The sequence below is a fragment of the Buteo buteo genome, chromosome 20 (assembly GCF_964188355.1).
Source record: "Buteo buteo chromosome 20, bButBut1.hap1.1, whole genome shotgun sequence".
Taxonomy (NCBI): domain Eukaryota; kingdom Metazoa; phylum Chordata; class Aves; order Accipitriformes; family Accipitridae; genus Buteo; species Buteo buteo.
Window position 1 is genome coordinate 6,449,452 of NC_134190.1, and position 27,193 is coordinate 6,476,644.

Here is a 27,193-nt window from a genome sequence, read left to right on the forward strand (position 1 = left end):
TATGTCACGCTTATCTGACGATGTTGACAGGCCAAAGAAGGATAACGATGAGAACAAAGTAACAGGAGACATTTGAAGAGGAGAATTGGGTCAGAAAGAAACAAGCACTTCCTTTAAATCAGTCTTTAAGAACAAATCATTCTAGGCAGGACTGAGCACTATTAATATCACCCTGGCCTCATGATAGAGTCATTGTTACAGCTTAAGATACATTTGCCTTTGTGATTGGTCTTTGTTTAAGCATGCAAGTACTTGTCAGAGGTACTCTCAGTAAGACACTGAGTGATGTGTAATTCATTATTTTTGCAGCATTTTTAGCCCAGAAGAGGGTGGAGGAAAACATTTTAAAATTGGCTGTCACATTAATCTATTTCAGACATCCTCCTTCGTAGTACAGTGTAAGTAGTCCTTAGTATGTCAGTAAGTAATCATATATATATATACTACCAATCAGTATTTTAACTGCTTCCTGATAAGGTTAGCGATTTTATTCCTTTTTATTTTCAGTTTCCCATATTCAGTTTTCTAAGTATTTCACATCAGTCTAAACTTCTCTATTCTGGGAGCACTGCACTGCACTACCCCACAGTTATCTTGACTAGCCAAGTGTTACCTCTCTGGTTAAACAAAACTGGGCAGACATCGGTGCTGTTTTATGGTTGACTGAAAGAGCAAAGCACAGATAGATAGTCTGTGAGACATACCCAAAAATCACCAGATGGCCAAGATTGACAAAACACTACTCATTAAGGGGAGGCAGTGAGCTCCAAGAGCAGCTCCCAGGCAAGAATAACCCATGAGTCCCATACCTAGTGACATAAATAGGCCATGCCGATCAGTTTCAGCATGATCCGGCAGAGTCCTTACTTTGTCCCGCTGCCAAGAATTCATAATATCAAGCAGCCCTTGTGCCAGCACAGTCCTATTCAGTCTTAGGATGTAGCCACAACATGGAAGGCACTCTTTAAGTGCTTTTGAAGCTCACAAATCTAAATTGCTTTGTAGCATATTCATAATAACAAATAAAGCTGTACACAGACTGCTGTAGTGCAGCAGGGGGCAAGGGAAGCAGGTGATTCCCTGCCACCTCCTGACCGCAGGAAGAAAGCTTATCTATAGCTACCTGGGAAAACCACTTCTTCAGAGACAACAGCTGGCAGTACAAGTCCCAGTACTGGCCTTCTATAGACTGGCTATACACACTCTCCAGTTCCTTGCATGTCCAAAGAACAGCTTTAGAATACATCCTTTCCAAGTTGCCTTATACCTTACTTCCTACTCTTCAGGGGTGGTAGACTTGAAGACACCAGCCTCAGGCTGGGTTATAAATCATGACAGGTTTTGCAGGAGTAGGTAGTTGGAAAATACAAAAACTAGTAGGAAAATAAAATACAAACATCAATTACAGCTCATGGTTAGTAGAAGATACATCCTTAGTTGGTTTAGAGCATCTCAACTAACATCCTTAAGGAAGGAAAAAAGACAGGGAAGTGGGGACCCAATTTTTACATGGCAACCTTATTCTCTGATAACTAACGTGCAGTTCTGAGTGGAAAAGTAGGTGGTAAGGCATGCAGGAAAAAAATGAGAGTCCGAAAGTTAGATACAAGAAATCAGATTTCTTCCTGTATTCCTGCAATTCAGGAGAACCTGGCTGGTCATTTGTCAGCAACATTCAGCACCACTCAGAATTGATAGCAACCCGTTTTTTCTGTTAGATGTGACACTTTCTCCCTGCCAAGTTTTAGAAAGAAAAAAGTGGGTAAAGAAACTCCCAAACTTAATAAAGGCAAAGGATTCTGCTGATCTTTGCTTAGCTGTAGAGTAATATCCAGGCAGATCTTGCTTCAGGAAGAAAAGCAAAATGCAGAGATGAATGATACTTGTTTATGCTTTTGTTAATATCACTCCATTGACTTTGCTATACAGGCTTTTGGTTCACTTAATCTTAAGAATTGTTGGTTCCAGGAACACTAATGGCATTGTGCATTAACTGTGTTCCATAGAGAAAAAATTGGCATATACTGCTAAATTTGGTGTTTCTAAACATGTAGCAATGTCTCATGCTACAAAAAGTACCTTTCATATCTTTCATACAACAAAAATGTCCATGTCTGCATCAAGACAGCGTTGTAATTTACTCTTTCAGGTATAAGTCAAAAAGAATAGAAAGTGATCATATCTGTCATTTGTAGGTGGATGAGTTCTCACTGTAGGTTCAAGGGCAACAACACTGTTTCTTTTTTCCTTTTTAAGTTCTTCCGGGTGTAAAGGAGTGTGTAGTTGCCTATCATTCAGGCCAGTTTTGAAAGATTTCTCAGAATTCTTTTCAATCTGCTGGCAGCCAAGGAATGCAGCACATACAGGCCCCAATAAATCTCGCTGAAACCAATATTTGTAGGCTGAATAATGTTGAGGTGCACTGTGCTAGCTCAGGGGAGCAGAATGAAGTATTTTAACTGGCTGGTTTATTTCTCCTGCAACTCATCACATCCAAAGTTTACAAAGCAGTTACAGAAAGCAGAAAGGAAAGGAGAGAAAATGACATGAAAACTGGCAATCAGTAGCAGAGTCTAGGGGTGAATAAAAAAGTGCTTATGGCACCTGTGGAACAGAGAAACAGAGAACAGGCCAGGGAGCTATGACAGATAGGACAGAAAGAGGACATTTGTCAACTCTGCTTCAAAGGGAGAACAGAGAACACCATCCTCTAGCCTTCCTTTATTATTTGTTGGGAATATGGAAGAACATAGGATCATCCCTGTAATTTTCCTTTCAGTACTGCTGTGTGCAGAAGTTAGAGTACAGACAGGTACATAAAGAGATAAAATAGTAGCCTTCTCCTTGTGTGCAGGGAAGATCATGAGACACATAGGACTTGCTCAGAAGTGTAATATTTAAGCAAATGATCCTACTGAGGTTTTATTATCCTTATAGGTTTTTTTTGTTTTAGTAACTGATGGCCATGCATCTAGAAAGGTGCAGCACCAAGACCAGAAAGGGAGCACCAGTTTGTAAATGCATGTATGGTGCAAGAGACTGCTGGAGATGACTCAAGTACACAGAACTCCTTTTCAAAGCTACTATTAAGAGACTTCTGGAGAATTATCAGTAGGAAGGTTAAACAGATCCTCAGCACTTGCTTTCATGTCATTTAATCCTAGAATAACCCAATTTCTATGAAGTTTGAAAGAAGTCTGTTCATAATTCATATGGGGGGGATAAATAAAAATAAACCTGTGTTATCCCAACCTTTGGATGTCCTATGTCTCTTTACATGTCTCTTATTCTTGTTTCACTCTGGCTTAAGAAAAAAAAAAATGCTGAACTTCTTACTGTTGGCATAATAAAAAAATGGCATTGAAACATACCTGTTGTCAAATGAGTGTGAGCACTAATAATGAAAATAGTAACAGCTAGGTTCCAAGAACCAGCATGATTGGCACCAAGAATAAGAATAATTTACATAGCTGTATACAAATCTAAACTCTTTAAAAAATCCTTTTTATTGATTCATTACCATACAAAATTTATTCAAATTACATCCATTTGAAGTGGTAAGATCACAGCTAGAGAACAGGTCATCCTTTAATAAATCTATTTACAAAACTCACCATAAAAGCTTTTTTTGTTGTTTTTGTTTGTTTTTTTACAGTATTTTACAGAGGTTTTTTTTTTAAACTAGCATACAATGCAAAGCTAAATTAGATTAGTATTTTGCCCACACACATTGGGACAAGTGTTTAATTTGTACAAAAAAAGATGGTCTGCGTTAGTCTTCATTTTCTCTTCCCCCGCAAAAGTGCCCCTTTGTCTCGCAAATCTTCATGCTCACACAACTTTTACTTTCCTCTTCCACAAGACGAAAACTTTAAATACTACAATTTTATTTACAGATCCACATCTAAAAAAACTCTTAAAAAATTACAAACCAGCTAGAAAATATTCTGGCAGTGTTTACAAATTAATTCTATTGTACAAAACTGCTAGATAACTAAAGTGTGAGTTGAGAACATTTATCAACTTAAATACAACTGCTGAATGATCTATGCACACATTTGTACATATAAACACACACTTAACACTGTTTAACAGTTCTTTATGTGTTGCCCTTTATACATTTGTTATATTCCAAAACTCACACAGTCATACAGTTCTCTTATTAGTACTGTGACTTCTCGCCTTTTCATGTGTGAGCTTTCATAGCAGCAACTCAATGGTACCAGAAAACCTGCATACATAATATCCTACTACAGTACAAATAGTACTAATTTTCTGAGTATGTCAGATAAGCACAACAGTAATGCAAACAAAAGGATTATATGGGCATCATCTAATCAACATTACATTAATTTAGCCCAGAACATGGCAACATATTTTACACTCAAAAAAAAAAAAAATTATTTAAGACTTCTTAGAATTCCTCTCACGTTCAAAAATAAATATTGGTACTATACTATACTACCAAAGATCTTCAAAAAATAAATGCAATTCAGTTGATGTGGTACTTACAGTTATGTACTTTGGAAAAAAATTAGTTCCATTTTGCTGGCGAAGAGAATTATAAAAAGCTGTAAGCAGAGGAAGCTAACCCACTGAGATAAATATGATATATTGAACAAACAAAGCTTGGCATAAGTGTTTTCCATAGAGGGAAAAACCCACAGTGCATCTCTAGTAGGCACTTAACACAAAGCCCCACTTAGTACCACAAAAATTTATGTACCAGTTCTAATGCACACTGGGGGCAGTAAAATTGAACTGTGCATCTTCGTTCTAGTTTAAAAAAACAACCAACAAAAACTACTTTCACACACACACACAAGCATTTTTAAAAATCTGTGATTACTACGAGAAGTGGCAGAACTTTATACTTTTCAATATTTGCAATATACACTACATTTACAGTGTATTTTTTTATTAAAAGCTTTTAAGGACATAAGTATTTGACCTCATAATGAGACATATACACAGCTCAAAATGAGCATTATGACAGCAATTTAAACATTCCCACAAGTAGCTGAAGAATCCCATTTCACGCTTTTGCATTACTTCATATTTATGTTCACTGCAGGTACAATCCATGTTGTGACACTCAAGAGACATGCATTCTCTGCAGAAGGCACGACCTGAAATACTATTATAAAATTGTAATTTAGGACTAAAGCAGTTCATTGAGCCCTTCTCCATAAGCCCACTTGTCACAGTAAGCAGAGACTGGGGGAGTGTGAAGACAAAACATTTATGGTCACCTGCTTGCACTTGCTGACTCACAAGGCGCTGGAGCTCAGGGTCAAGGAGAAGGCCTTGCTGTAAAAGCCTTTGCTTCCTGTTTATAGTATTTTAGGGAGTATTTAATTAAAATATCAGCACTGTTCAAGAGCCTAGTTTATTTAATAATGCTATTTTATAGTAAGTAGGGGACAACTCTGAATGATGGCAGGTTTTTTGATTCCATTAAAAAATGATTTAGGTATGGACAGCATTTAAGACAATCAGCTGTATATAAATTCATCCACCAACGAAGGAAGCTTCTCTAAATCATAAGCATCAAAGAGGTCACTGATGCCTTCTTCATCCCCAAGGCTCAGCAAATAATCTTCCTGAAGCAGAGGAGGCAGCAAATTCACAAATGGTCCTTCAAAGTTTGAGGGAATTTGGTCCTCGGTCTGCTGTAGAAGGTTGGCTGGAGAAGCCAACGGAGAGATTGTTGCCATATTTACTGAGCAGTCACCTTGTCCTGAGTTAGCAGAAGCCACTTCTGTAAGAGGGGGAAGAGAACAAATAAAGATGACACATTTAATCTCATTAGAAATACCAGACACAGATCAAACAAAGTACCCACTGCATAAAGGGCCTTTCATAAAGCATCATTTCAACAAAATACAGCCTCTGTATAATTTCTAGCTTGTTTTTGATATGTAGAAAGGGCTTCTCAAAAATGCTCATGTTGCTATCACCAGTGACTTTTCTACTAAAAAAATATTTTACGAGGTTTAAACAACTACTGGGGAAAAAAAATAAGTGTAGCGAGAGATGCCCATTTTTTGGTGGAATTCATAGTCAAAGTGAAAACTTTCTAGGCAAGAGATGTCATCAGTGACACTGTAGCTGCATAGACCCATACACAGAGATTTCTGCCTCTTGTGTTGAGGTGAATCTTTGCTGCTACAGTCCTGTTTGAAAACACAAAAGCAACTAAATTGTTTCTTTCTTCAATATTGCATAAACTTTAGTTACATATGATATGCAAATAGGAAACTTATTTTAAAGAATTGATGCAGAGGAAAACATATTTCCTGCTATATAAATCAGAAAGACACAGTGGAAAACTGATACCCTAGCTTTTCACTTCTAAGAAAAATAAAGCCAAAAAATAAGAGCTGGATATCTGAAGTTCAAAATGTAATCTTGAATGAGAGCATGAAGAAGGGCCATTACTATTACAAAGAAATAATTTTACCTTTGGAAATGGTTTTGGAAATATTTCCGTTGTGGTCCTGACTATAGGTTTTCATTGGACTGAGGGCATCGTTTTCTTCTGGGCACAGATAAACTTCGATAGGTCCTTGAGTACTAGATAAATGTATCAATGCACTCTGCTAACAAAACAAACATCAATAAGATGTTATACCAATGAATACAACAGAATATTGACGATATGGAGTAAATTCTTACTGGGGTGTGAGTGTTGGAATACATTTCTTTACTAACCAAAAGAACCTGAAATCCCCCATGCATTTATATTTGAAGATGTGAAAGGCTTGACTGATGTATCTTGTAGACTGGAAGAGAACATAAAAGTTTTTCCCACTATCTGTAGGGCACAAATCTCAGAAGCCCACCATTTTATGTGTTATATCATAGCCAGAGAGGTATAAAGGATTGAACTCTTAACATTTTCTTACAGCCACAATAACCTGGAGCATTCTGATGGCATGGAGCTATGGGATGCAAGTCACATGTTTTATTGTTATTATTCATAACAATATTATTGGATCTATTTGTATAAATGTTTCTGCTTTAAACAGATGCCAAAACATCCTTCCCACTTCCCCAAAAAACTTCAGCACTTATTCACATTGAACTCAAATAGCTATATGTAAGTTCACCTGTTTATCAGGGAAGCTTTTCCAAATAACAAAAAAAGAAAAACAGATGCCATTTAGTTCACCCAAACTTGTTTATGTAAGTTCTTCTGCCCCCTCAAGGCAGCAATTTTGATGGTGGTTGTGAATAACAGGAACTCCTAGTTCCTCGCAAGAAGTTACATTTTCTTAACTTTCACACATTGATGCAATAAAACAAGATGACATATATAGACAGAAAGTCTGCAAAGTTTCTCTTTATGTTACGATGGAAAATCTCAAATTATTCTGGTTACAAATAAATCTGCTCCGGCTGTATTACATTAATAGTTTTAAAAAGCATGAATACAGGCATTATATACCTCTTTGCAGACTTGTTTCAAAGGCATTTTATTGTGCCCTTTGACAAAAAGTTTTTCATATTGCTTGCATTCTAACCATTATGTAACATAACAGACAGTATTTACAAATACAGAGAGCAGCAACTGAACCAGGATTCCCCAGGGCATAGAAAACAGTTAAGAGTACTTAGGGCAATGCTATAGATAATTAAAAAAAAGGAGATGGAAATTGGAGAAGGTACTGTTGAGTGACTTGAGATATGCAAAAAAAGACACTGAATTGTAACTGCAAATGAGAGAAAGAAATAGGACTTTACTGCCTGAAGCTGAAAATCAAATGAATAAGTTGGATATAGGGGATAAGGGAGGTATAGGCGCTAATTTCAATGATTGTGTGCATCTCTAACTGCTTGATTTCACTGAATTAAAATCAAAGCATAACGCCTAGGGGAAAAAAGCAGGAAAGCAAGCAATGATAACAGTATATATTTATGGATACTGATAAAAGATATCCCTTCCTCATTGCAGCAAAATGATTTATTGTTCCAAAACCTGCACCTAGGTTCAAAGGGGAAATTAAGGACAAAGGGGAAAAAAAAAAAGAAAAAAAAAAGATGGAAACTGTAATGGGCCTAAAGCAAGTGAAAAATAATCTTAGGAAAAAAGTGACAGGGAATGCCGGAGTCTGTTCCTGCCCACCCAGCAGCAGGTAGCCCTGGGCTCACTGGAACCAGCACAATGGCAGGGATGAAGGAGTAACGCAGAGGTACGAACACAACACAGAGGAGTTTGGGGGTTAGCCCTCTCTCTAATTGCTGCCTGAGTGAAGAAATTAGGTACACTTCTTGATTCTCTAAAGCAGTGGCTCTTGCAAATTCCATTTGCCCAATGAACTTGGGTCTGTCAGAACAACTGGGAATTGTAATGCAGCACACTTTTACCACCAAGATAAAATCCCAGGAGCAGCTGAACCATGTGGTTCATAAACCATGAGAGGAATGAAGAAAAGTAAAGCTATTCCCTGAGGATATCTTCAAAGAAAAGCCACCTGAAGCATTTTTCTGTGCAATTGTAACATAAAGGAAGCAGCTAAATTACCCTAGACATCTACCTGAAATAAGAAACAAAAGAATGACAGCCAGACATCTCATATACAAAAGCCAGCACTCAGAGAGACTGTGGCTTGAGTAGCAAGGGGCAACAGAAGAGGCACACAGATGAACACGGCTTCAGAAATAGAAATACTTAAAATAGGAAAGGAAATCCCCATCACCTACAGACTTCACGATAGCAAACAAAAAGTGCACTAGCAGAATGTACAGTTTCACACAGGTGTGTAAAATCAGTGTCAATGAAGCAAAGATGATGATGGAAGAAGGAAGGGCAAAAATGGATTCTAGGAAACACTAGTTTCTACAATAACTGTAGTACTTCAGAAAAGGAAACCCTACATGAAAACATATGTCTCAATAAATTAGGGTATCAGTAATACGAGTCATCAAAATGCTTAAGGCATTGAGTTATCCATGAACTTTATAAATAAAACTGCATAAAGCTAAAAAAAATTAAAAAAAAAAGAGCTGAATCTCTTAAGAGAAAGATTTTACATGGTTACAAACAGGAAACTTTGACTGTCAAGGAAGAGCTGTTCTTTACATAAAGTATAGCAAAAGAGAGTAAAAGAGAGTATCTGTAAATAGCATGGATTACTTTGAAGGAAAGCTGGAACTGAAAAAAAGGGAACAAATAGTGATTGCCCTGTGTAAATTGATTTTTAAAGTTTCCCCTTCCTTTAAAAAAAAAAAAAAAAGTCTGAAGTTTGAAAGACAGATGAATGTAGGACTGTATGCCAATACAATCCAACTTCAGCATCAGTTACCATAGTAAGACTCACAACAATAGAAAAATGATATATAACCTGGCAGGAAATGGCAGGTTCTCCTTACCTCCACTGGGTCAGGCACTTCAAGTCTTGTTTCTGGAGGAGCTTTCACAACTATAACAGTTTGGTCTTTAAGGCCACTAATTTTTCGAATATCTTGATACGTCACATAAGCTAATGTAATTACTGTTAAGGAATTTTCCAACCCGGGTTACAATATATTCAGACTATTAGAAGAGGCAGAAGTCTTTGAATTATTTTTCCATTTTCTCATGGCTTTGTTGCTCTTAGCCCAAAGTTTTCTATTCTCTATACTAGTTGTGACTGTAGTGAAGCTGTGTGAGAACTTCCCAGGGCCACTACCAAGTGACAAAAGGGATTCTCCGTGCTTAGTGCTTCTTTCCTCCTTTACACACATAAAGCTACATAAGCTAAAGCCCCACAACCTGAAATTACTCCCAGACTGCGCGAAGCAAAATTTTTTTTTTTTTTTACACACTTGCTATCAAAATGCAGAGAACTGGAAATCTCAGAAAAAGTGTAAAAGAATTTACAGAAGCATGTTATGGATGTGCATATACAATATATTTCTGAAGTCATCAACAAAATCATAATTTCAGTTTTCATTTGAGGGGTTTTTGTAAACTTTTATACAACATATATATAAACATATAGATGTATAAACATTTACACAATACTCATATATTTATATATTAACTTATATTATATAAAATTATTTCCAAAACCCGTTTAAACTACGTTAAACAACTTGACAGTGCAGAAGGTCAACTTCTGCATAAGCATGGAATGAATATGAATATTTTGCTGTTCAACACAAATTTGTCCAAGTCAACATGAGTGTTTTAGTGGGTTACCGCACAGTGTTGCCTCACTTACTGACCCATGTAACCGAGGTGTCACAGTGCTTTTGGTTGCAAAAAGAACTGTGCAACAGTCACGATGACATGCAAGCGCTTCCAGCTCTAGTTTTGTCATCTGTGAGGTATCTATCATAAGGTTTATGCCATAGAAATAAAAAGCCTGATTTATTATTTTACTTTTTGGGGGTGTAAATGAGAACAATTTTGGTAAATGTGTACTGTTACCATGCAGTACAGCAAGACAGACTGCCCAAGCTCAAAACACTAATACATGTCACACCTAACTTGGACCTAACAGGTCAAGAGGCAAAGCGATACATCAGCTTTCACCCAAGCGGCTTTAACAAGGCTTTTACCACTCGTTTAGTAAGGTTTGCAAAGGCAGTGTACAAATTACAGCAACAGTGGCTGTCACTATACAAACAAAGGAAAGGACTGTATGGTTTTCAAATAAAACAACAATCTTCATTGCTGTAGCTAAAGGCTCCCCATGCTAATGCTGGGCATAGCCCAAAACATTCAAGGTAGCAATCGGTTACTTTCTGATTCTATTTATAAGGGAGACAAGGAAGCACACTACCTAATCGTGAGGGAAAAGAAAAAACCTTCAAAAGCAGAAACTTCATCTTCAGTGATTAAGCAAAGGAAGAGGCTTCTCTGCTCCATGAGTATTCAGCAGGTCATCTCATGTCAGACTTCAATGAGGTGGGCAAAAGACAGTACTGGGATGCACTCAGATTCATCCCCAGGTTTCACATGCATTCCTTCCTCAACAATCACTAGTATTATCACTAAACTTAGAGTCACAGAAGGATTTGGGGAATACACTCTCCTAAATGCAAAAGCACGAGGCCTACACACTGCTAACGCTGATCCCTGCTCGCCCATCCCCACGGCAGCCAGCAGTGGCAAAGCAGGGATCGCTACCACAGGAATCAACACTAGAAAAACAAAGAATCGTAATGCTCACTTTTGTCTTGCTTAAATCTCTTCAGGGATCAAGCTCTTAGCTGAAGGCAGTGCTGACCCTACTCCCTATGCCACTTGGTGATCTTTGCTTACATCTCGAAATATGTATGAAAGCTAGTCAAAAGACAGTACTTACATAGTTCACATACTTCTTACTGACACTCCCGTAGTTATTTCCAATCCTCCAGAACAAAGAAGTCCACCTTACTGGATGCTCTTTAAGAACTACTCATTATAAAAAGTACTAAAAGTTTTCACATCAGCATTTAATAAAATGCTTCCTTCTGTTGCTAATCGGTGGGAAATCTAGTGAAAATGAGAATTGGTTAATTACAAGGGATATTAACAGCCAAAATACCTGAAGTCATATGAACCTTATGCAATTGAGCATTGCTATTACATTAAATAATTCAGTCCAAAATAGTCATCTTGAGAGCTCATAAAACCTTTATCTATGATATTCTATTATAGATTCTCTAACCAGAGGAATCTGAAAATTTGTTGCAAGTTTCAGACTAAACTGACTCCTAACTTTATTTTTCTCTCTGTGCCTGTAATGTATATACACAGTAGTTTAAATTAAAAAAAAAAAGTAATGAGTACACACACACGCAAAACTCTGTTACCTTAGCAAAGACTTTGTCTGCATGCCTTTATCATTTCTGCACACATAAAAACAGGGTTTGCTCTAGGCCCAAAATAGTCGAAAAAGGACAGGGTTGTTGGATGTTGTCATTCATTAATCAGCTAGATTGTTGGTTCTACTCTATGTGAACATGGATGTTAACGGGCTTCTTCATATACCACCTTTTCTTTTTTCTTTTGACATTCCAGAAGCATTACGGGTGCAAGTGGCTTAAGTAACTTTTATATAAAACTACATTAAAAGCCATTAGCCAACTTCTTGAAATTTCTGATGCTTTATATCACATCATGTAGAGGAATTCTCCTAGTATTACAGGGCACAGCAAGGAGACTAACCACCTTTGAGATTTTGGGAAAAAGGATATCTCTGATTCTCTGTGTCCTCCGTTAGCAGCTTGAGGTCCAGGGTGCAGCTTTGGATTAGCTCATCCAGTTTCTTCTCTTCCTGAGTCAGTTCAGTCACCTCCTTCGTGAGGCCTTGACGCTGTGCCAGCATGCCACCATCCTCTGACAGACTGCAGCCCCTACAGATACAAAGAAGGAAGACACCTTTTCAGCATTTGTACAACTTGAGCCTATGCTAAGGGAAAGGGAAGAGGCAGGGTTTTACACTGCAGATCAAGTTCTTAGCCCATTCTCCCTAAACCTGCCCATAGAGAGTCAACATAAACTATGCTTTCCAGAAAAAGAATCTTTTTATCATGACAACACATTTTGGACTGCTACCGAGACGGAAAAGTTGATTATTTCTAAGCACTTCCAAAATCTTGCTTCTAGCTCCTCTAACCACACCCTGAAAAAGACTGAGGAAAGCAGTAGGTAGGGACATTTACCTAAAAACTGACTTGGAGAAGCAAATGAGTTAATCCAGCATTCAGACAAAATGTTGGTTTCTAATTTCCCTGACAAATGCTGTTTATACACTGAAAACCTGTCTTAACAGAAAAAGAAAGCTTTATCCTGATGGAAGGCATTTTGGATGATTGCTTGGAGCAAAGTCTTAGAATGGAAGGTGGGAAAAGAAAAACACTGCTGCTCTGTGACAGTGAAATCAGCCAGCAGGAATGAAAAAGGATAATGAATACTCACATCCACTGAATGTTGTTTTTGGATTTTTTCTTAATGAGATGGATGCCTTCCAGTACATTGGTGATATCGTAAATCCTCCTTTTTTGCACCTTGAGGACCTCTGCCGCTCTGTTCAAATCTAAGACCCCATCAGGAGATTGGCTCAGCAACTGAATGAACTTCTTTGTAAGAAGGCCAAGTGATGTATCATACCGAGTCTTTTCTGAAGGAGATTTTGGAGCTTGGAAAGAAAAGAAAAAGAAAAAAACCCACCCAAACAGATAAATCAGTTTTTCTCTCATTGGTTCCAAAAGCAGCATCCAGAAATGAAAGGATATGTATTACAGATATTTCTTTCATTTTTACTAAAGAAATCTCTCAAACCTCTGCATTAAGACACAACTTACCACTAGGTATTTATTTGTATTTCAAGATGTACTTTTCCAAAAGTCACAGGTACATGAGCAAATATATACATTTTTTTAAATGCAAATATTTCCATTAGTCTGACGGATACATATAGCAATATTCTACTTAGGCTTTCACTATGTGAATTCTTAATAGTATTTTTAGTATCTATTTATCCTGGCAGCAATACCAAAAATTCCCCTATGACTCTCCTTCATCAGGCTGATAGCCAGCTTTCATCAGGGTTTGATTTTTCCCTCTTGTAAGATAAGTGTTTCACATGCAATTAAGCAGGACTTAGGTGTACTTCAGTGGGTGAACACAATGACGGATTCCATCAGCACCAGACTCCACGGCTTACAGAAAACTCAAGTGAATTGAAGGAGACTGACGTAAGATACAATTTATAATCATCATTTCTCCATAACCAAACAATGCTCAAACTGGGCAAGAGTATTCACTTCTAAATTAGAAGTCAGCAAACAGCTTGGATCTTACTAGACAACTCACTGTTTTCATGCGCAACTGCAACATCATATACTTAACAGATGCGCTTTTAAGAGTTTAAATACTTAGATCAGAATAATTTCTAATTCTAAATGTTTGAGGCCTTTGTGTCAAGGGAAATGAGCCAGCCATTATTAGAAGTCTGCTGGGCTGGTACATCTCAAACCTTTCATTTGCTTGAAGTATTATGCAGGATGGATCTTAGGCTGATCTGGTGGTCATTTTCATGTTTTCAAGGTTCAGGTCCCACATTTAATTGCGGAAGTTAGTCAAAATTTAAATCCTACCTGAAAGTAAACCTTTAGACTACCCTGAAATATTTTGAAGAATATGACGGCTTTTCAATGAAAACCAAGTCATTGCCTGTTTGCAAAGAGAACCAGCTAGCTGTACCTCATTCTCTGGTAGATTGAGGGCTTGCCTGCACTGGGAAATGGAGGAATATTCGTATCACTTAGGCGACCTTGTGAATTTAGAGCAGGGTGGGCTCTGTTTGTTTGTTTTTCTTTTGGGGTTTGGAAAAGAATGAGAGAGTCGGAGTGATAAGGACAAGAGGCCTTGACCCCCACCTAAAATGGCATGTGCTCCTGGTCACGCACCAAGAAGTCCTCTGTACAGCCTTACCAACACTGCAGCAGCATCCTATGCTCTGAACGGTACTGAACTTCTGTGAAAACACACTTCAATTTAAAATGGATTTCATTTAGCTTAATGAAGTTTAGTTTAATTAAAACAACTGTGGTTGTTTAACTTGTCCACTTTAAGTTTTTATCTTTAGTTAATGTCACTTTTCCTATCTGCCTCAATAGAAGCAAGCACTTAGACCAGTGAGGAGGGACAAGAAAGTACCCCCTCACATCTCTTGCTCTCCCATCACTACCACTGCTGCCCCAGTCCTCCCCTTTCCCTGTTTGGCTCCCTATGCAAGCTTAATTCTCCTGCTGAAATCCCCCAAACAAGATGGCAAGGCTTTACCCCACAGCTCCTGTTGCAAGAAACCTACTGCCCGAGACAATACAGATGTGCAAAAATTAATATTTGCAGCAACTAAGCAGTGACAGTAATAATCTAGTCACTTTGCAGTGAGAGAAGACAGCTCAGAGCCCACAAAAAGCATTTAGCGTGCGATGCTGCTGAGGCACAGCTACCACTCTTTGCAAATCCCTGCCTGGGGGAAGAACCCTTGCCAATCAGCTGCTGTAACTTTAGCGGGGAAGGAGGAGTCTGGCCTGATTAGCCTTGCCTAATAACTGCGCGTTTGATCCCGTCATAGTACCTTCATTCCTCAGCATCTACCTCTCCTAAGCATCCCTAACTTCATGTCCTTGGCTGAAGAGGAGGTCCTGGATGGAGAGGCTGCAGGCAGAGGGACAGACCTAGCAGCCAAGAGCCTCGGCAGCCGCTCAGCAGCTCTGCACCGACCGATGCACGCCGCAAACTTGTCCACTGCCTGGCTGCGGGATTGAGTGTGTTGCACGAACATCCAGGTGAGGATAGTAATAAACACATTCTTTTAGCTAGGTAACACAGTCTGTTGTACTGGTTTGCTCTGATCCCAAGCTAGTAAAATAAAAAACACTGTGCCATATGGCGTGTTACAAGTTCCCTTACTTTTTGGACTATCTGGAATTCTTGTCGCAGCTCTTCCTTTCCCCTTTGGAGTCTTTAGTCCTTCAGCAAGATACTGGTGGCCGCTTTCTCCTAGCTCCAGCCTTCGTTTTGCCTGTTAAAAAAATGATTTTTTCTTAATTGATGGATTGTTAAGAAGTGTATTTCGCTTTATCAAACACAATATTGGGGCTATAGGAAAGGCAGACAGCAGTGAACTTTTCACAGCAAGGTATCAGTACAGGTTCATACCCCATATTCACAAGAGAATCTGAATATTTACTGGAATCCTAAGGTGGACTTAAATATGTCACTCTCAAAGGCTAGGTTGATGGAGTTTTTATTTGAAAATCCAGCAAATTTTTTTAATTTGAAAAGCTGAGTGACAGTTGTATGATCCACTTCAGTCTAGTCTGGACCTTCTTAAATACATATGAAAGATTTCTACCCTCACTTGAGTTGAGAACATGTCAGTTAAGAACAACAAAGAGAATCTCTCAAGCACACGTACGTATGCACCTACAAAGCTACATTTCTTTTGAAAAACTCCTTATATCCATGTAAGTTTCTGCACAGGTAGTACTAGTGCAAGTTACATTTTTCCTTCACCATTTGAAAGGATGGCTTTGAGAGGACCAGTAGCTTTCAATTACTATAAACTTTCCATCAATGAAATACAAGACACAGCATCAAAAGCAGCATTGGACAACTGCTCTCTTCTGCTTCTCAACAATTGTCCTCACTGAAAGCACAACCACTACATTTATTTCATATTAACTAGCATGTTTGCATTAAAGCTGCCTACATGAAAGCAAGGTGGAGCATAAGTAGTATTAGATAGATGATCCCCGAAAGAGCTAAATGTTGCATTCAGCTCAAAGGAAAGTTGTGTACATCTTGAATAATAAACACAACGAATGAAACTGTTAAACTATGCAACATACAGACAAACTGCAAGGAAAACCACCAGCAATATGAATTTTGTTCCTAGACAGAAACACAATCTACTATCTTTGGGAACAATTCTATACCCTGCCATGCTACTCGGGTTACTGAAATTAAATCTGGGGATACTTGTTATCCTAACAATAGAAAGAACATTACCTGGGAAGACACAGGAAAAAAGAAAAAAGTTATACATCTAATGAAGTTAAGCCAAATAACTGTTTCCGAAGAATGTTGTTTATTCAGTTAGGTAGAGTAATTCAGAGTACTATAGTTGCTTGCTCTTTAGACTTGCCCCAAAGGGTTGGATCATATTCTGCTCCTCAGTGAACCAAGATAAAATAATACATTCTGCTATGAAGTTGTAGACAGATATTTCTGCATTGTGGATTTAGCTTATGCATTTACTTTGGGCCTGTAACCAACAGAAGCCTCTAAATAAATTAATTTATATGCATTTATTTATGGATAGCTAACTAACATCTTTGTACTGGATTCCGTTTGCAAACCTCAAACTTATTAAAAGGCAAGTTAAAGCACATGAAACTCATATAAGCCCACGGTGTAACAGTGTGTGCAAAGTGCTCAAGCCACTCTTCTCTGTACTTTGTGGGAAGGGGCAAGGCGTTAATTCATTGGTGACAGAGAAAAACTGAATTAACTGCATCCTTGTAACCAACACAGGCACCCGGCTCCCAGCAGCCCACTGGTGGCAGCTTCTAGTGTTGTGAAACACCTCTGCTCCTCTCCCTGAGACATCGGCTCTGTAATCCAAGGACACAGATTTTAAAAAGGTCAACTGTTAACAAAAGCATCCAGCTAATATGTTTAGCCAATGTAATTGGATTAAATTAAGATTACAGCTATTCCACAGGGAGAAATACATCTCACACTTTTTCTTAAGTGTTTTTCCACCCTGAGAACTATAAGAGAAAAGGAAGGAGGGGTGAAAAGGGAACAATTCAGGGCGTGGGAAGACTAGGCCAAAGGGATACAATTAAAGATAAAAGAGAATCTCAAAACCAGGTGTGAGAAGGAGGGGAAATGCTAAAGCCTTAAAATCCAGAGATTTGCAGCGGTTCTCTCCATCAGAAGAGAAACTTAGGTTTGGACTACACATCAAAACTTTATGTCTCAACTTGTTTGCAAGACACAAACAACGGTATTTTGCCCCTGCTTTTGTGGTTAAACACTTACAACTTTCTCCTGTGAACTTCAAATAATCAGGTTTGGTAGTGAGAGAACATAAACAGCGTCCTTTGGCTGTGCGCAGCAGCACAAGCCCGTCCGTGTGTGCTGGGGGCCGTTACAAACGCCCCAGTCTTGTTGGTGTCACCAGGATACTGTACCTAGGGACGGCACAGGACTATCGACTGGCTTCTGGAAAAATACCAAGGACAGAGATAGCACTACAAGGTAAGTTATTTTGTAGGGCACAAAGCCTACAGAAAACCTGAGATATAAAGCAAAATATTTTAGAAGAGTTTAAAAAAGCTTGGTGAAGTTACTGAGAGGCAACCCTGGGGAATGTTTAATTTCTGGCCAGATGTTACACATCACTCAGCAAGTGCTCCCTTCCCCTTCCTGTTTTACAAACTTCATAACTGATAACATGCAGGACTGAAGTGGTATATTCCTTCAATTTCTTCTTCCCTGACTTACAGACCAAAGACTTTCTAGTGCCTTTTTCTTTGCACTAGAGACCCTGAGTGACTCACAGTTTCTCTCTCCCATTTCCAAAATTATTCATAGTGCTTTCTGATATCAGACTTCCTTTCAAAAATCTCAAGATCTGTGTTCAGCAATCAGCAGAATCTGTGACCCTTTTAAAAAAAACTCTTGATTTGCATAAGTTATTTCTGCTACAGCACTATATTCATTATTTGCACCATTTGTACAAATTTATATTATCTTTCTTTATTTGCATTGTTTGATCAATCATAGCGTGCAACATCTTCTGACACAGTATGTGGGACCTGCTAAGAAGTAGCAAGGCGAAGGACACCAGCACAAAGCATCCCAATGATAGGGAAAGATAAGAAGCAGAGGGACTAAGAACTTCTCAGCGACATGAAACTCGAGTGCAATAAATGGAAGTCAGATTCCTCCGGGGGATTGTGAAAGGATCACAAAACACATGGAGCAATGAGACAGGTAAAGCCACAAATTGATACATCCAGCAAGAGACATAAAAGTAACAGGAAAGCATTCTATTGAGCTGAACCAGACACCTACCTAACCCCTTGGTGAAGACATAAAAAATGTGGCATCAATTGTTTTGACTTAATTTTCTCTTCCAATACTATGAGCAATTCCTGATATAGATCCACTGTTCAGTGCAAGACCACTAAAGACAGGTGGCACCTTGAGTCCTATGTAGTTATGTTCTTTTAGCTTCAATCCCTTCTTGCAAAAAAGAAACCCAGATAGCTACCACAATTAACATCAGAGGCAAAACCACAAGAATGTCTTCATAAGAACACTTGTCTCTGTAGGAAAATAGTTCTAAAACTCCTAGGATAAGCTAAGTATTTTCAAGTAGGCAGGACCTGATGCAATTCACTTTACAATACTCGGTCTCAGGGAGCAACTTTTAAGAAGAGGTTGGAGGCAGGTATGCTTACAGAACACTAGAAAAAGAGCAAGTGTGGTTTTGATGAATTGAAAAACAAGGGTGGAAAAGGTGCAAACGGGAAGTTATAGCCCATTCCCCTTAATGGTCTGTCTTGACTTCACGGCTACCTGGGTCTAACAGGTCGCTGCTGCCAGCGCCTCTTCTCCCGCGTCCCCTCTCCACCCCTGCGCTCTCCCTGTTCCCCTGGTGCGGGCAGTGCCTGACCGATGGGTCCTCGTCAGACCCCGCAGGGAGCTGGCTCAAGGGATCACAACCAGCAGAGACCTGGTCCTCCTCCAAAAGAGGAGTGAGTTTTCTGCCAGGTTATCCCTTGTGGGTGACTTGTCTGCACTGAGCGCTGCTGAGCGGGAGCAGTGGGACAACCCCTGCCCCTTGGGGCATCAGCTTGGCATTCGAGTGGCTTCGCTTTGGTGTCGCCCAGCCATCGACTTCAGTTCTTGGGGAAAGAAACTGTCACTAATTAAAAAGAAAAAAGAAAAGTCAGAGTCTTACCTTGTAAGAGCACAACAGATAGCAAAGTGCTAAGCGTTAGGTAACAGCCAGCACAAGGTTTTGTCAAGATAGCAGAGAGGGAAGTGCCGTGGTGGGGGACAGCCAGCACTGGTTTTTGAAGACTGCACCATATCAAACCAAAGCCTCGTTTTCTATGAAGCTTATAGTTCTAAGTTTGAGGGAAGAAGCAGTAAAAACTGCCTCTAATTCTTTCCAATGATAAAACCATGGAGCGTAACTTTGCCAAACTATGCGCATTGAAATTTTTCCTGCTAGATGTGTCTCTCAGCTTTATTACTGGACACAAGACAGTTGCACTCTTTGCAAGAAACAGACCTAAGAAAAATTACATTACCTGTGCTGCCTTCTGAAAACCCTTTGTCTGAAACATTCCTGCACCCATTAGGCTTTAGGAGGCACATAAAATTTGACAGAAGGATGATTTGAGTGGGGCATATTCTATCCCCTCAAAATCCCAAATTTAAATACACTTGGAAAAGCACAGTCAGTACATTTTCATTATAAACCTTAAGAGCCAAATTCCATTTCAAACTGCAAGCGTCTCAGCTCTTGGGCCTGCCCAGGCTATGCACATGCCATCTCCTGGAAGGGCCTGTCTGGGACAAGACACATCCAAGTCCCCTGCTCCCCTAGCTGGCATTCAGGGTATATCAGAGCAGCAGCAGTCCGATTTAAATACAAAGGGACAAAAGTTGAACTCAGAATGGGAGCAAAAGTTACCTGGGACAAAGCCTGCTGAGATGGGGACAGAAGATAAAAATAACTTATTCCAAAAAAAACAGGATGAGGAGCTGGAAAGAAACTCCAGTTTAGGGTTGACTGGGCAGGAAAAATAGGAAGATTGGAAATGACCAAGCATAGCAAGGAATAAATTGAGTGTATTAAGTGATAGCTGATGGTGAACTAAGCAGCAAGCCAGAGAAATGTGTCTTAGTGCTCAGCTGTGTCTCTGTCAGTGTCTCAGAGCAAGGACTAAGTTGGGCAAGTTAAGCAAGAGCAGATGACTAAGCCTGGCGTAGTCTCTAGAAGATATTACAATTGCTAGGGGCAGATAACATGGCAGCTCTTCTGTATGTCACCACAATGCTGATATTACTGGGGAGGGGATGCAAGCCTAGCCAGACAGCACAGATAAATTTTGACCGCAGTGAGGAAGCCGTAGCACAGATGCTTTGCCCATCCCCACGCACTTTCCACAGGCTTTCTTCCACATTTTCAGAATTAAGCAGTTACTTTAAAATACAATTTAAAAGCCAAGGTTCTGAGGCGTGAACCCTAGAAAGCTGTTCCAGAGGTCAGGAGCTGCGGAGAAGAAAGCAAACATCTTTCTTGAAAGGGTAAATTAAGCTGGAGCTTGATGAGGAGGGAATACAAGAAAAGTGAATTAAAAAAAAAAAAGACACCTTGGGGTCAATGCACAGAAATATTCATAGGCTAAGGAAATGTCTCCACTGAACAAGGTGATACAGGCTGTGCATTTTGAACACGCTCAAATGAGCAAACTCTGGTATGTGGAGAGCCCTGAGTACCTGCCAGAGGGCTGCACCCAGCTGAGGGCATGGCAAACACTACGGCTAACACCAAGAGAGACCCAAAAATGGGGAGAGGCACAAAGACAAAAGCAGAGGAGCTCTCAGCAAGGAAGGAAGGGGCTGAGCTGGGCAGGTCAGCTTACAAGCGAAGAAACACCTGAGGTCATCAAAAAGATGCAAGAGGACTATCAGAGATCCTGCCTTCGGACTCCTAGTGACAACTCGAGTTTCATACCTATTTCTGTTGAGCAATGAGGAGATAAATTTGCAGTTCAAACTCCTGGAAGGGAGAGGGATTTCCATTTTCCATGAAGAAATATTTACCCCAGTGGTCTACACACGGATACCAATAATTTGTACCATACTATCCTTGGTTTCAGTAGTTAATTCTGACAGTATAAAACCATTAAAACAGGTTTTAAGAACAGAATAGGGAGATAAAGAAATAGCTGGGAATTAAACTGCTTGCACGTAAAAGACAATAAACTGAGTATGTCTTTAAAAGGAGAGCTCTAAAAGTCCTCTCAACTCTTCCCAAAAATATTCCTTCTCTGTCACAAGTATGCATTGCCGTACTACCCTACACAGAGGAACAAGACCAGGAATGGCACTTTAATGAAAACATGACCTCAGAATAAAGTTTTATACATAGCCCATTCATTAGACTCCGGTAAAAGCATATGAAAGGATACATAAAAATAGTGCCTTGAAAACTGAATACACTGTAAAACCAACACAAGGAAGAAGAGGAGTCTGAAACATCACTAATTAGTCAGGATTATTAGTTGAGTGACAAGCAGCTGGTATTTAAAGTAACATTTAAAGAAGCATTTTAAAGCAAATGAAAGCACAGCTTACAGAAATCATCCTGATCAACCTACTCCAACACAAAAGCCCCAAATTTTCTTCTCAGAAAATGGCAAGTGTATTAAAAAGAGGACAAAAAAATCCTTTCCACTATACCAATTTGTGTTTCCTAAACTATCATCTTATTTTTCAGCTTATCAGGTATCAGCTTATTATAGTTTTGACTGAGGGAAATTCTTCTCTAGTTCCTATATTGAAATTATTCATTCAGCTACAGTCAAATTGTTTGGTTTTCATGTAGATGAATATTAAAAGAAAATCCCCTTTGTATGTCTTAGTTGGGTTTATAATTCAATAAGAGGCACCTCACAATTACCAAATCAAACTACGTTCTGATCATCCGCAGCCCCTCCTCATTAGGCATTTGACCCTGAGAGCTGAAGGCTCCTAGTGTTACTCTGGTGAAGTTCCTTTCAAGGCCTAATTAAACCATCCTATTTCCATCCATTTTCCATTTTCACGATTCCCTCAGAAGTATCAGGAGTATCAAGGAAGCCACGAACTGTAAGCGCTTAAACATCAAACGGTAAGACTTATATTTAGCTCAAAGAACTTAAAATGTGGGAAGCCAAGTTTCAGTGGCAGATCCTCATTTGAAAGTAGGACCCGAGCCAGAGGAACCTAGCGATTGCTTTCCCTTCTCAGGTTGAATATGCAGAAAGGAGCAACGCAAGCGTCATGAGTGCCTCCCAGTCATTACCGCAGAACATCACACAATGCCATTTTTAACACCCACTGAAAGGAAACATTAGCTTTCAGGTATGCTCAACAGTCAGAGCGTGGATAGCTCGCTCCCGCGTTAGCGGCGCTGCGCATGGATGCCCTGCACCTCACCCCAAGGTGGCAGTTCACGATTCTCTCATCTCGGTCCTGTCTGAACAGAAGCACATTTTCAACTGCTTTCAGATGAAACACAATGACCTGAACCAAACCAAGAAAGCAGCAAAATGTAGCAAGGAAAAATGGTGGTTTCTTCCTACAGCAGGTCATTTTTACTGGAGGAGGATTATAATCTCAAGGTACTAATTCCCGTTGATTTTCATCCTGATATCTCATGGGGAGCTGACCTGCCAGAAGGTCAAAGTATCTCAGTCACCACCACTAATGTAACTTGAACATTGAGGTAAGCGGACAACCTGTTTGATGTTATTCCATTTTCTGCTCATCAGCCTACTCTGATGCCATGGGATCAGCCTACACCCCGTCAGGCTTGCTCGCAGTATAGTAGCAACTGCTAAAATGTGCAGCTTATCTTGTTCTCCTGCACTGGTGCAGTACTTCATATTTTCTTTGCACTAGAAGGGGAAGGACATTACAACGGTTGTGCAAGAAATAAACCAAAGCATAAGCCACGTTTCAGGCCTCAAACCAACAGAATTACACCTATGCTGCATAGGAAATGAATCATCTGAGATCTTTCTATTGCAATTTTTTCCACCAAATATGAAACAATTACTTCTTACTGGAAGCAATGGCTTTGAACTGTACTAAGCTTGAAGGCTCCAGTTACCACCTCATGTTGAAATATGAAAAGTTATTTTCAGGAAACTGCACCCAGTTTTCATCTCAACTGCTTAACTGCCCAAGGTGAGGAGCACGCGAGTCGCCGAGCAGTCCCGAAAACGGCTCCACGCAACAGCTACTGCCTCATCCCAACAGCTGCTGGAGGCCGAGCTGCACCCGCCTGGTTAAGGTGGAAGCTCTGGAGACAAAAATTCCAGAAAATGTACCGACGAACAGCCAAGACTCGCACGCAGAAGCACAGAGAGACCAACCAGTGTCTGGGGAGGGGAATCCTGACTGCAGGTTTTTGGGGTGGCTGGGTACAGCAGGACAGCTTCCCTGCCGTTCCCTGGGAAGCACAGCCAGGGCCACGGTGGACCACCAGCAGCCTTTAATGCCAGCCTTGTCCTACAAACTGATGCCAAAGCTACCGGCCATGTGCCTACCCCCATTCCCAAAAATACCACTTCAGCAAGGCTGCTGCCTCCAGAGCAAAGCCCAGGGGTTTTCAGTTGCTGTTCACGTCAGTAATTTCTCACCACAGACATCCTTTGAAGAAAACAAGATTGTCATAAAACAGGCCTGATGCTGAACTTTCAAACTGATGGCGAGCAGGCGGGGGGGAGGGTAGGACGTGATGACAGACTGGCCACATAAGAGACTTCTTGGTGTAATTTCTTTGTATTGTGGCTGTATGTAACAATTACACTGACACAGGTCCACTTTTAATGTTACCCATCAAGATCAAAGTAAGCCAAATAAGAAAGTGATAGTTTAAATTCACACAGTGTGTGATAGGGCACCACTTCTTCACGTGGCTGCAGAGCTGATTGCAGTGTTTCAGCCCTTCGGGAAAGTTCCAGTGTCCTGACTAGTGAGGCTAAAACTGAACTGGACCAAGGGAAATACATCTTCTATATCATTTTAAGGTTGGTCCCAAAGAAAAACCATCGCAAAGCAGTCAGTCTCAAAACATATCCTAGAGATTATTTTGTCTTTTGTATTTAAGGACTATTTTTACAAGTACTCTTTTAAAAGTCATTAACTTCAAAATAAGATTGTGATTGGATTAGTTCCACCGAGTGGCTTGCACACCACGTGTAGAAATTAGCACAGCTACTTAAAAAAGAAAAACTTTCAAATACTGTCAGTTGTCTGCCAAATTGTCTACTAAACAAACAAGCCCTCAGAGGGGGGAGGAAGGACATTAAGAGAGCTGGAGAATAGGATAGGATGAACTTCCTTGGAGGAAATTCCAGTAAATGCCATGAAGCATCAGATAAACAGGTTAAAAACTAAAGTAGTAGTATACTGGGCGTATATATCGACATCGGAATTGGGAGGAGAGTTACTCCTTACTTACAGAACGTGCAGCTTACAGTCATAAAACTCTCTAGGAAGACGTAATTAATAAGATTTTATACATAGGAAGGGAAAAGGGACGAGAAGGAGGAGCACTAGCAAAGCCATGCCAGTACTATCTCAGTGTAGGTGCGCTGTAATGATGCAAGATTGGGCTTGCATCACAAAGTTTGCTTGCTAAACTGCCAGCCTAAGCCACAGCATCTCGAGCTTTGTTTTCCTTGGATACAGGACACCTATACAAAAGGACGGCATCTGTGGAATTATACCAATGAAGGTTCTGGAGTGCAAGCTTTCCTGTCTATACAGGTCTGTGGTTTGAGATTTCACACCCTGGCACCCCAAACCTTCCTGCGCTCCATGTAAAATACCCTTCCTGAGTTATACCAGTGCAGTGCCAAGGGACTGCATCACTTTACTTACCGACAGGTGATTCACGGGGAAGCAACTAGCTTGTACGTTCTTCCAAAAATTAATGACAAACAGGATCCATATGCAAACACTTCAGAAACTATAGCAGAGAGCTACAAACTAGAAGGCAGTAAGTTTTAAACACTCAGATGCACGTGAGCATTAGTGTTGGGTATTCATGGCCCCAAAGGAGGAGAATCCTTTCTTAAAAAAAGTCAACACCAATCTTGACTCCATATTTTTAATTCACTGCCTGAGGCACGATGGTTCTTACATCTAACTACTTGTTCAATTAATGTAATTAGTTATGAGAAATCAGATCTGAGTAGTAAAACCTTTTATTTTTAAGTACTTCCTTAACCTAGTTCCACACAAGTATAAAAACATACAGGTGGATTCCCCAAAACTAATAAATGTACTTTGAATCCACTTAGGGTGATAAAAATATTATACAGATTCCAAAGGACATTGTGAAAGTTGACAAAAAACTTTCAGGAGACAACCAGGCCCAGATGAGATGCAACGATTTGCACTTAGAGCCAGATGATGAGAATTTACTGTAATACAAGCTAATTCTGTACATTACGTAAACTGTGGGGGTTTTAGTTCACTTTAAGGAAGTCCCAACGTTGTCCAAACAGATTAACCCTAAGAAGTTATTTCTGCACCTACAATATCTATAATGCTGACTTTGAATCCAGATATCAATTTATTATTTGCAAACAGTTAATTAGGTACAGTTTTGAAAATGCAATTACTAGTATCACATTAAAAAAAAAAAAATCCCTAAGTAACCTTGAAGAAGTTAACACAATAACCTCCTCCACATACCAAACCTCAGAGTAACAAAAATAAATAACAAGTGCCCAAGAAGCAGGAAACACAGTTTACATATCCAAAAGCAACTACTCCTAGAAGCAGTCAGAAAGCAGGCTCCAAATCAGGAGAAAGTCACAAAAATAGATAAAAGCATATAAGAAGAGAGCAAGGGAGAGAATCACAGATAGCAGGGACCCAGAGACCCCAGCCGTGGCTAACAGCCCCCTTCATCCTAGATCAGGAGCCAGTACTGCCATCAGCAGGTTTCTTCACATTTTTTGACTACAAACTGAACTTGATTTTCACCTAGCCTGGGTTGCTAAACTCTAAGGACTGGTGATTTCCTCCCTCCCCACGTCAAGGTAGGCAGCTGTTGCATATACTCTTATTTCACCAGTCAGTTTGGTAGCAGACAGCCTACATGGCTGAAACAGCACAAAGGTAGCCAAGCTCTTACAGTTTTAAATTCTGTGTAATGTCACAAAGAACAACTAATCCACAGAGCTTTCGCCGTGATGCACATCCTACCTTGGCAGTATTTTATCACTCCATCAGCCACACCAAGGAGCAGAACAACCTAAGAGTGCTGGCAAAATGAAGATAAATTATTTGATCCAAATGGCAAGTTTTACTTATTCCCAGTGACAGAGAGGGAATAAAAACAAGACAAGACGACAAACAACAGTTCATAAGAAAAGTGAATGAATGTTGGTAGACCAAATAATTTTCTTTTTCATATCTGGGTAAATTCTGTCATGCCACGGACAGGGCAATCTAAAAAGCTGATGTGATAAACTAATATTTACAAGACAACATCCAAAACAGATGTGTCATCACAGGGAATAAACTTCTAGGGGAAACAAAGTTAAAGTTGCTGTTCTTTCTCAGATTATGAAGCATATTTCAAAAAATTATCCCTTTTGGCTCTGGTGAAGCAGAGCATCTCAGGTCATAGTCAAGCAAGGACTTGATTCTATAACCAAATTGACCCACACCAGACAATCTCTCCATTCTACTTTGCCTTCTTTACTATGTATTCCCTAAACTAAATACCTTGAGATGACTTCTCCAGGAAAACAAATACTACCTTTAAGTCTTAAATTTTAAAATGAAATTAATTCACATTTTCTAACCTGCCCTTTGATCAAAGAAAAGAACCTAACTTTCTAATATGACCTGCTAGGTATCACAGACCACTGGATTTCCCCT

The 27,193-nt window shown here is 39.7% G+C and overlaps 1 protein-coding gene across 3 annotated transcripts in view; it reads right to left on the bottom strand.

The window, feature by feature from the left end:
• Positions 1 to 3,461: 3,461 nt before the first annotated feature.
• Positions 3,462 to 27,193, bottom strand: part of E2F3 (E2F transcription factor 3) — a 43,328-nt gene continuing 19,596 nt past the window's right edge. For 2 of the 3 annotated variants that reach the window (XM_075052409.1, XM_075052410.1), the window contains exons 2-7: positions 15,401 to 15,512; positions 12,896 to 13,115; positions 12,170 to 12,330; positions 9,376 to 9,488; positions 6,464 to 6,602; positions 3,462 to 5,761 (exon numbers count right to left, since the gene is read on the bottom strand). In XM_075052409.1, the coding sequence (XP_074908510.1) occupies positions 5,496 to 5,761; positions 6,464 to 6,602; positions 9,376 to 9,488; positions 12,170 to 12,330; positions 12,896 to 13,115; positions 15,401 to 15,512 (1,011 nt within the window). In that variant the 3' untranslated portion in view covers positions 3,462 to 5,495. The remainder of the gene's footprint in view (positions 5,762 to 6,463; positions 6,603 to 9,375; positions 9,489 to 12,169; positions 12,331 to 12,895; positions 13,116 to 15,400; positions 15,513 to 27,193) is intronic. The other variant, XM_075052411.1, reaches the window with a different exon arrangement.